The sequence below is a fragment of the Myotis brandtii genome, unplaced genomic scaffold (genome assembly GCF_000412655.1).
Source record: "Myotis brandtii unplaced genomic scaffold, ASM41265v1 scaffold68, whole genome shotgun sequence".
Classification (NCBI taxonomy): Eukaryota; Metazoa; Chordata; class Mammalia; order Chiroptera; family Vespertilionidae; genus Myotis; species Myotis brandtii.
Window position 1 is genome coordinate 2,059,792 of NW_005370657.1, and position 10,482 is coordinate 2,070,273.

Genomic DNA, 10,482 nt, shown 5'->3' on the forward strand with positions numbered 1-10,482 from the left:
GCATGTGCCCTTGGCCGGAATCGAACCTGGGACCCTTTAGTCTGAAGGCTGACGCTTCTCTATCCAAGCCAAACCGGCCAGGGCCCTCCTTTTCTTGAAAGTTCCCCCCTTTTCATATGTTGTGAATGCCTCCCAAGGTAGTTCATTTCTAGATTGAAGGCACCCTGTCTAATGCTGTGTGGTATTTCATAAAGAATATTTTATTCAACAATCCCCTATTGTTGGGCATATGGGTTTTCTCCAACCAGAGCAAAAAGCCCTGAGCAGTGACCCCTTCCAGCACCCACTTGTGGACCCAGCACCCATGTCAGTTTTGTTACTTACAGCAAACTCCTCGGGAGTCACTTTCAAGACATCGAAGACAACGGCATCGTAGCTCTTGCTGGCATAGTCGCAGCTCTGGCCCTCCAGAGAGTCTGAGCTGCTGCTGCCCTGTGGGGACCGGGAGAGACATGCCACCTGAGCAGTCTGGCTGACTTGAGTCACTGCCTCCCACACCTCAGAACTGAGGAGGCAAAGAGTGACAGACTGCATTATGATAAAAGCTTGTAGTGTTTAGTGCTTCACTCTGTTGCAGGCACGGTGCTAAGCACTTTATATGCATCATGTTAACATCTCTGAATACACACTATTACTATTCCCATTTTACAGCTAAGGAAGTAGAGGCAATGTTACTTCCCCAAGGTAGCTCAGCTAGGAAAGTGAAGAGCCAGAAAGAGAACCTGGTTTTGTATCTACCTGATCCCAGATCACTGCACCCCACCTGTTTCCAGCTGGCTGTGTGGCAGTGGGGTCAAAAATACAGCCCACTCTTCCTTCAGAGGGAACCAGCCTTCCCATCTTAGGAGGCCTGAGGAGATCACCTGTTTCGTTACATCTTTCAGACATTACCTGGTTTTACCTTTTTATTTTTTTTCTACTTGAGTTCATTGCAGGAAATTGTTACACAAAATGCTAACCGAGCTCTTAAGGCTTATTTCATGCATTGGCCACTTGGAATTCAAGCCTGTGAGCTGATGAGGTGAGAGGTAACCGACTGGCATTGGAGACAGGCGTGAAAGTTATATTTAGTAGCGTCCCTTGTGGGGAAGAACACTGTGAGTCCTGCAAGTAAAGTGTCTCCCATAAAAAAGCAAGTTAAAACTCCCCAATTGTGGCTGGTTGCATGAAAAACCCAACACTACAGGATCCCAGAATGCTGACCATACCTTCTCTCAATTTTATTTCATTTCATCAAATCCTATTTTGGGGAACCAATCACACTTACCACCCCAAAATTGTGCCCTGTTCATAAATGGTTCTATTCGTCTCAATCCACGAAGAGGGATTTTGTGGTTTCCATTAACCTCAACATCTTGGACTGGGATTTAGAGAATATGCTTTTATTAATTCCTCTTTATTTCACTCTTTCCAAAATGGCTATATCTGGAAAAACTTTGCAATCTTACTGGAAACTAGATTGTTTTTAGGCCAGTGAGGGAAACCAATAGTCAATATCTGAAAATGTGAGGTTGAAAGGAGGAGCAGAAACTAAACCTGTAGATTTCAGTAGGAAATCTATTGAATCTGTGTCATTTAAAGGCTTCACAAATGGGTCTACTATACCCAAAACCCTAAGATGATCTTAAGAAGCAGGGTCCCGTGGTAGTTAAGGCCAGCTCCACACCAGCTGCTGCCCAACCTCAGGTGAGTGCCTTCATCTTACTGAGTCCCAGGCATCTGTAAATGGCACTGTTGGAACCTACTGCCCAGGGCTGCAGTGGATTATAGAAAATGAAGCTCACAGAGCAACTGGCAGAATCCTCACCCCTCCTCTCCCCCTGCCCGCTCCCTGCCCCCCTCCCCCTCCCCGGAGATGCTGGTTCTAGGGCTCTAAGGGTCTGGGTGGGCTCGGGGGTAGCTAATTTAAAAGTTGTATGGGTAATGGGACAGTCTCCCCTGAGGAAAACCTGTGTTACACTTTTGAAAAATAATGAAGACGAACCGTCAATGCCCCTGGACCTGGCCGTCTATTCTCCTCAGCCCTGTACATTCCCTGAGCAGAGGAGGACCGTGCATCACGCATGCCCACACCCACCTTCCAGGAAGTGGCGCAGCAGGTGACAGGGCAGGTTTTCTTCAGGACGGTAGTGTCATCACCGTCAGAAGCACACCGGGTTGGGTCCCACAGGCCTGGCTCTGAATCCCACCCACCGCTGACCAGCTATGTGAATCAAAGCCAGTTTATCCACCTCTCCCTGCCTTAGTCTCCTCATCTATAAACTAAGGGGTAAAACAACAGTCCACACCTCATGGGGCTTTGTGAGGACTAAGTCAGATAATGTCTGTGAAGATGCAAAAAATGAGCCTGGTATATAGTAAGCACTAATCATGGGTGTGGATATGTGTAAACGTGTCATTCAGTCACCAAAATTTATTGAGCACTTCAATTATACATGTATTCATTCATTCACTCAGCAAATGTTTATCGAGTACTCACCATGTATCTGTATACACACATATGTGTGCATATACACAGTATACATGTATGCGTGTGTGTGCACGAATGTGTATATACAGGGAGAGTAGAGAAGAAAGAAGTTTTACTGTAGGTGGAGTGTAAATTGTAAATAGAAACAGAATTCTGATTCCTCTAGTTGACAAACGGCCCATTCCTGGGCTTCAGGTTTTATAACTTTCCTGTAATGCCCACTGCATCGGCCCCTAACACGTGCTCAAACAAGGGTCCTTGTTTAATCAAAAACTGCCCCAAATACATTCATTGGTGGTGCTGGCAGTGATGATGCAGTAACTTTATTTAAACCTATATTGGCACCATCAGAAAAATTTAAAAGGCACCCACAAGTCTGCTTTTCAGATCCAGAGATCAAAAAAGGAAAACTTTCTAAAGGTTTATAAGAAATGAGCTAGTTCCTGTGAATTTCTAGCTGATTACATAGGATCGTTTCAAAAGCCCAGCTCCACTCTAAGGGCCCTGTGAGCTCAGGACACTAAGCATGGCCAGTTAGTCACAGGACCAGGCGTTACACACTGGATGTGGTGGCATCCCCAGGCCGCAGATGACACCCACTCCCCTGCGTGCCTCTGTTACGTTACTGAACTTGGAAAGAAAACTCCCAAACCCCCGGGGAAAGGCCCAGCCCAGGACACTCTCAGACCACCAGTCCTCACAGCCATTTCCTCCTGAGGAAGGTAAATAATAGCACAGGCCAGTTGGAATCAGTTCTGTCTGACTTCATTCCGGAATGTGTGACTTATTTATAATCAGCGGCGGCTTTTCTGGGGAAAGGTCTGATCTCTTCGTGCACCAACATGGAATGTGGCACTTGCTAACACTGGACCGAGCAGCTATTTGTTTTTCTTTGAAGAGAAAGACTTCAGAAAACATATTGGTCCTCAGGACTGACTGCCTCCCAAATCTCACGCCCGGCGTGGCCAGGGCCTTGGGAGTGCTAAGAATGGTGGTATTCATGGAGCCCTACAGCTTTGCTGCTCATGACTCAGCTGGAGCCTGGCAGCTTTGCTGCCCCCACTGTCAGATTCGTGCAGTCTCCGTACCTGTGGAGTGGCGGAGGTGACCAACACACTAGCCATCAGACCATTCCTCTTGTACATAGTCTCCAGGCCACAGGGAGCTTCAGGGCAGCCTCTGTCGGTGACATAACCCGTCAGGAGAAGTCCTGCAAGGCAAAGGAGTTCATAAAAACCAGCCCTCAAAGACAACTAGACCCCACCCCTGGGGAAAGGTGTGACAGATTTGAGTAGATGACCCCAGAGACCTTTAAAGAAAGATTATAAGCTGGTGGCCTTTGGGCTAAATGTAGCCCACAGATGTACTCTGTTGGGCTTGCACAGGTTTTAATATTTTTTAAATTAACCACCAATGTTTAAAACTTGAACAGTTTCATGCAGAATCCTGGATTTCTGACATTTCTTGAAACTAGGAATACCTGGCAGTACCGGGCCCACATCCCTGCCTGACAACCATCAGCTGCGCTGAGCAGTGGTGGCCCACCTGGCCCTTGCAGGCACTAGAGTTTGTGATCTTTGTTTTAAAGTGGAGACAGGTGAAGAAGACAAACGGATTCTGCTGTGTCTGCCTGTGCACCAGATCATGTCAGCAGCAATAATGTGGAGAGCAGCTAATATTGCACAGCACTTGCCTGGTGCCATGCGTTTTACACACCTCAGCTCATCTAGCCCTCACTGCAGTCCTCGGGCAGGCCCTACGATTACACCCACAGTGCACAGAGGAATCGGAAGCACGGGGAGCTAACGTGACTCACACTTTGGTGCCTCAGCTCATGCTGTCCCCCATCCCGTCAGCATTCAAGATCCTACTCAGCTGTCATTTCGTCTGGTTATCATGCCTGGCCACCCAAAGCAACATCAGTTGCTTTATACCAATGTGTGTGTACACAATTCTAGCACAGCATTTATCACATCACCAAACATCACAGAACTGTAGCCACACCAGCTTTTTTGCAGGAAATTGGCGAGGAGAGGGAGATGTAATGGGGGGGGAGGGGGCCGGGAGGCAAAGGTTCCAGCTGGAAGCCAACTGCAATTTCCCAGGCAACAGATGAGGAGGGTCCTCTGAGCTAAGTTTGTAGCAGTGAAGTCAGAGGGAAGGAGACAGACGGAAAGGCAGTAAGGGCAGAAATTCAATAGAAATTGATGAGAGCAGGAGGGAGCACAAGCCGAGGATGAATGGTTTCTGGCTGGAGGTACCAGAAGGATGATGGGGAAGGGAGAGGTGCGGGAAAAGATGATGGGTCTGTGGTGCCAAGGACATAATCAGTCCTGGTAAGCAAGGTCAAGCCCAAAAGTCACTGGGAAAGATGGAAAACAAGGAGGTACAAGTCTGATCTTGACTGTCTGTGTACCCACTATGCTTCCGGCAGCCTGAGCTAGAAAGACAGACAAAGCTTGTTTCCGATCTCACTCCTGTATGTCTCGCCACTGACGAAAACAGACTAATTTATGGGCAACAATTCTCAGACAAGTGATATTTCACATGCTAAGAAAAAAACAGAACCAAACAGAATGGAAGATCCTTTCCAGGGCCCAGAGAAACCTCTACCCATCCACCTTCAGTCCCTGAGGCCTGGCCAAGCCCCAACTCCTGGCCAAGAACCAGACTCCCAACAAGGAGGTCAGCCCAGCTCAGCCCCTCCCTAAGAACCCCTTCCCAACCCCACGGGTGGGCCCCTGACAATGGGAGCCAAGCCTCCCAGGTAGGACTGACTGAACCACAGTGGCCATCTCATTCTCCTGGGAACTCGGAACCCGGAGATGCCAATCTGGTTAACCAAACAGAGGTGCTGTACCCTCGGGAGGAGATGATGGCCAAATCCTGCTGGGTGCAGGGACAGTCGGTCAGAAGGAGATGCACAGAGAGAAGCTCAAGAGACAGCCGTGTCTGAAAGGGGAGGAGAGCACGGGGCCTGGTTCCCACTGCTTTGTAACAAATGCCTCTTTTTCAGTGTCAGACAGATTTCCAAAGACCTTGACCAAGGCTATTTCCTAAACCCCAAGCTCACACAGGGGCCCATGTCAGTGGGGGAAGATACATGCCACCATCCATCCATCCACTCACTGAGCTCAGGCGTCAGGCAGGCACCCTCGCTCTAGGAGTTCCTAACCGTTGTGTGCCTTGGACCCTTTTGACTGGTGAAGCCTCGAGGCCCTTTCTCACAGAAATGTTTTTAAATGCGTAAAATTATACAGGAAACCAATTATATAAAAGTACAGTCATTAAATTATTTTTAAAACAATTGCGATGTAGTAAGAAAATAAATTTTATTTATTTATTTATTATTGCATTAAAGAACAAGATCTATTGGTGGATCTGGAAACTACCATAATTTCAAAGCAGTATGAGCACAGGCATTCTAAGATACCCACAGCTAACATATGATAGGAAAATATCTGTGATTTTTATTGGTGACAAAGTCCCAGATACTGTCAATATTACTGTGATTCACTGTCTGTTAGTAACTGAGAGAAATGTTATACCTCAGTTAGAAGTTTGTGAAAATAAAGATGCCATTTTCCCCCATTCAAATTCAGAGATGCCTGGTCGAGAAACCCTGTTCTAGGCAGTGAGACCATGAAGTGAGCAAACCCTGCTCCCATAGACTTCACATTCCAGGATGGGAGTGAGAAAATACCGTGAACAAGAAGATAATTTCTGATCATGAGAAATGTCTTGAAGAAACACAATGGAGGGAATACAGTATTGCCAGGGTGGTCCAGGAAGGACTCTCTGCAGATGTGATCTTTGAACTGAAACTTAGGAAGGAGTCAGCCACAGGAAAAGGACTGTTCTTCGCAGAGGGCACAGCAAATGCAAAGGCCCTGGGATGCACATGAGTGTAGAAGCTTTGTGATGGAGGCAGATGGCCATGGCTGGAGCTTTGAGAGTGGGAGGCGGTGGACAGGCAGGCCGGGGCCAGGGTCTGGAGGGTCTTGCAGGCCACGGTGGGGAGTTGGGATTTATTTGGAGTACACTAGAGGGTTCTGAGCAGGGGAATGACATGACCTGATCTGTTTTGAAGGTCACTGTAGCTACTGTGTGGAGAACTGGGTTAGAGAGCCAAAAAAAAAAACAAACAGGAGCAGTGAAGCCAGTGGTGGGTAAGGGACGGGGATGACAAGACTGCTGGCCACAGGGACCAGGGATGGATCTGAGAGGAGGTCTGGAGGTGAAACAGACAAGACTTGTTAATGGACTGCATGTGAGGGAAAAGGAAGAGAGGATGACTTGGGGCCGTTATGACTGGGTAGATGTTGACCTAAAAGCCTCATCAGCAGTGTGCTCATCGTTCACTGAACAGCCCCAAGTCATCCTCTACTGAGACAGCTGGTGGACCAGTTCTGAGGGCCTGGAGTCGAAGATGACACAGCCCTGTGCTCCAGGGTCCTGTGGCGCAGGTTGGGGAGAAAGTCCAGCAAGGTCACATTACAGGTTCACCTTGGAGGGGGGAGGTGTCAAGGAAGACATCACTCTGAGAAGAGCCATTGAGTTGGGTCTTAAAGGACCAGTGGGAGTGTTTCAAGGAAAGAGCGGAGAACAGGAGGGCAGTGTGAGCAGGTGTGGAAGCGCGCAGGTGTGTGATGCCAGTGTGCCAGGAGCACCGGGAATCCTCCCCCTTCTCCCTTTATCTCAGCCCCGTGCCCACCCTAGACTAACACGGGCACTGGGGGCACAGCGGCAAACAAGCCAGGCACAGAGTCTGTTTGACAGGCAGCCCCGACACATCTGTGCAGCAAACATGGCAAAGTTTTTCCTAAGCCCTGAGCTGTGCAGTCTGATCATTGCTGTCATCCTTCTGGCTGAGGATATATATGCATTTAAAAAAATTTATTTTTTTTTACAGATGAGGAAACTGGCACTCAGAGAGAAATTACACTGTCACTTAGGGTTACGGTTTGACATGCCCACACTGACTGTGTTCCATGCCACACTGGAGGCAGTCTGGCCTAAAAGTAAGAGCACCAGCTTTTTTAGTTGGGCCATTTTAATCTGTACACACCGAAATCCTATTTTCCACTCTCCCTCTGCCTCTCTCTCCTCTCTCTCTCTCTCTCTCTCTCTCTCTCACACACACACACACACACACACACACACACACACACACTCCAGCTGCTAATGCCTCCTTGGAAACCAAAACACAGCAGGAGAAAAAGCGTTTCTCATGATGTAACTCCGCAAGCACGTGGCAGTTGTAGCAGAACCACAGAACAATCCCACGTCTCTTGTTTCCCTATGACAGCGTCTGGTCTGGTGTGTGTGGGCTCCTGAGGAGGGGAAGGAAAATCCCATATGCAACGTTGGTTTCCTTCCAAACTCAGAATTCTGCTTCAGCGTTTCAGGCTCAGGAAACCAAGAAAATAACATGAGACAGTCTGGTGCAGACCACTGTTGAGAAGGCAGAATAACCACTTTTTTCTAAGCTTATGGAGGCTGTTTCAAAGAAAATACACACATCCAGGAATGTTCAATTACAGGAGAGTGATCTCTTCCAAATGTTCGGACAAGTATGAAAATGGACGCCAGGCCCAGTTCCTCGGCGTGGGGCTGCTCTCCGCCGACGTGGTCAAAGCTTGCTCCACCTTCCTGCATCTTGAACAGAGGCTGCAACAAAGACGAATAGGAAGGAAACAAAGCAGGATTCTGCCCACAACCCCTCCACCAATATTTGGCCCACTGCAGGAGCAATAAGTGTACATACGTGTACATACACACACACACACACACACACACACACACACACTCTGAACCACAGACACAGGACCAGATTTTGTGTTGCCAAAAGGTTTCCCTTGGGGCCCATCCCTCTGGGGCTGGACCACCTGCCAGCACTCAGGAAGGCTGGCCTTGTGTGGCTGGCACTGCTGTTATCTCTACCTCCTCCTGACCCTCTCTACGCTGGCCAAGCCTCTTTTCCTGGCAAGCAGCAGTGTCTGGTGGCTTTCACAGAGCGGCCTAGCCACGTAAGCAGTCAGACCTGCCATGCCATCACTCACTGCAGTGTCCGCCCACGCCCTCCCCTGCTCCTTTCATACCATCCCACCAGATGTTCAACATCCCACCTCTCACCTCCTCACTGAGGGGCAGGGAATGGGCTGGGAGGCACCACTGTGTCCAAAGGCCACTGCACCTCCGTGGAGAGAAAGTGAGGGCAGGGTTTAGAGATTGAAAGTGGGCAGATACCATGAAAAGGGAATACAGATGGGTAAAAGGGAAGCACCTACATTTATGGAGCTGAGGTAGGGTCTGCACGTGACAGGCACTTACCAACACCCCCACCCCCCAGCCCACACACTGTGCTGAAGCCCGAGAAGCAGGGATGAGTAAGGCCCATCTCGTCCTCAGAAACATCAAGTCCCCCGGGGATGCCTAACCTTTGCAGGTAGGAGGACTTCCTGAATTTTTACATAAAAGTAAAACATATACATGTTAAAAGTATATAAACTGGGGGAAAAGGTACAAAATAGAAAAGTTCCCTCCCCCCCACAGCCCCTGTGCCTGTGCCTAGGTTACATAGTTCACAATATGTAGGGCATCAGTTAAGCACACATCCCTGTATGTAGAAATATAAGGAGATATACAGACATATCAGTATACATGAAAATGCATTTTAGAGACCTTCCTTTTCAACACTGAAAGTAATTTAGTTCTCTTTTTAACATCTGTTGATTAAGAAAAACCCTTGAGCCTGGCCAGTGTGGCTCAGTGGTTGAGTATCGACCTATGAACCAGGAGATCGTGGTTCAATTTTGGGTCAGGGCACATGCCGGGGTTGCAGGCTCGATCCTCAGCGTAAGGCATGCAGGAGGCAGCCGGTCAATGATTCTCTCTCATCATGTTTCTCTCCTCTCTCCCTCTCCCTTCCTCTCTGAAATCAATGAATAAAAATAAAAAACCCTTGATAACAAAAAGCTATGATAAATGACCAACACCTTTAAATGAATTTGTGGTTTAACGGTCACAGCACTATTTACATTCACTTGGAAAAGAGCGAGACGTACCTACAGCACCTATTCTTCTGTCTGTGGGCAGCTGGACTCGGAGGCCTTATCATAGCCTGCAGCTCAGCTCGCTACAGCCCGAGGTGCATGACCTGCCATCGATCGCAGGTCTGGTGAACTAAGAACAGGACAGCCATGGTACCACCTCTGAGGCAGGAAAAGGAGCCAGTGCCTCTGTGGCTTACAGAACAGATTCATCAGGATCTGAATTCTCACCTATCACTTACTCTGCCCTTGGCAAGTTTCTGGACCTGGCTACACCTCACCTTCCTCATCAGTAAAAATGGGGAGAATCGCAGTCCCTCCTCCCTCACAGATGTTGAAGAGTGCTGGGGCAGTGTCTCAATGAATGACAGCTGAGGCTAGTGCTAACCCCCTCACCTCCCCCCCCCCCCCCCTCCCACCTGTGGCGGGGCAGGCATGGGCAATGCTCTCAGTACAAGACTACGAGAAACCAATTTGAAGTTAAGGCAACAGGAGAAATATGAGCGACGAGTATGCAGTTCTCATAAGCCCTGGGAAGGGCTCTCAAAAGAAAACTAATGCTCTGATTGGCAGGATAGTTTTAATGTAAACGCTTCACGAAGAGGCCGGCTAGCGCTTCCCCATGCCCCACGCGAACACACATGGCTACTCTTGCAACCACAGGTTCCTTGGCTCCAAACAAAGCTGCGGAAAACAGGTGGAGAGAGATGCCCACCTGCAGCCACTGGCTGGTAAGGAAGACCTGATTTTTCCATCGGAAGCAGAGGCAGAGTTTTCCGTAGGAAAATGGGAGGCCTAGGGATACTGTGGGAGGGCTTGAAGAGAGCTGCAGGAAATGGGGGTAAGACAGAGAATGAAGAGATGAGGATGGTCCACCCCAGACACCCGGGACAGCTTTGGCATCGGATGGAAGAACACCATCTTGTCAGGGAAAGGCCGACTTGCAAAGGGGGAGAAGTT

The 10,482-nt window shown here is 48.7% G+C and overlaps 1 protein-coding gene across 9 annotated transcripts in view; it reads right to left on the minus strand.

Annotated features, from left to right (window-relative positions):
* RALGPS1 (Ral GEF with PH domain and SH3 binding motif 1) overlaps positions 1 to 10,482 on the minus strand; it is a 240,208-nt gene that overhangs the window by 194,501 nt on the left and 35,225 nt on the right. For 7 of the 9 annotated variants that reach the window (XR_001359669.1, XM_014529334.1, XM_014529337.1 and 4 more), the window contains 2 exons: positions 3,559 to 3,680; positions 325 to 432 (listed from right to left, as the gene is read on the minus strand). Coding sequence is in view for 8 of the 9 variants with exons in the window: in XM_014529334.1 (XP_014384820.1) it covers positions 325 to 432; positions 3,559 to 3,615 (165 nt within the window). In the remaining variant the exon portion in view is untranslated. Of the gene's footprint in view, positions 1 to 324; positions 433 to 3,558; positions 3,681 to 7,991; positions 8,259 to 10,482 lie in introns of those variants that run through there. The other 2 variants (XM_014529336.1, XM_014529335.1) reach the window with 2 other exon arrangements.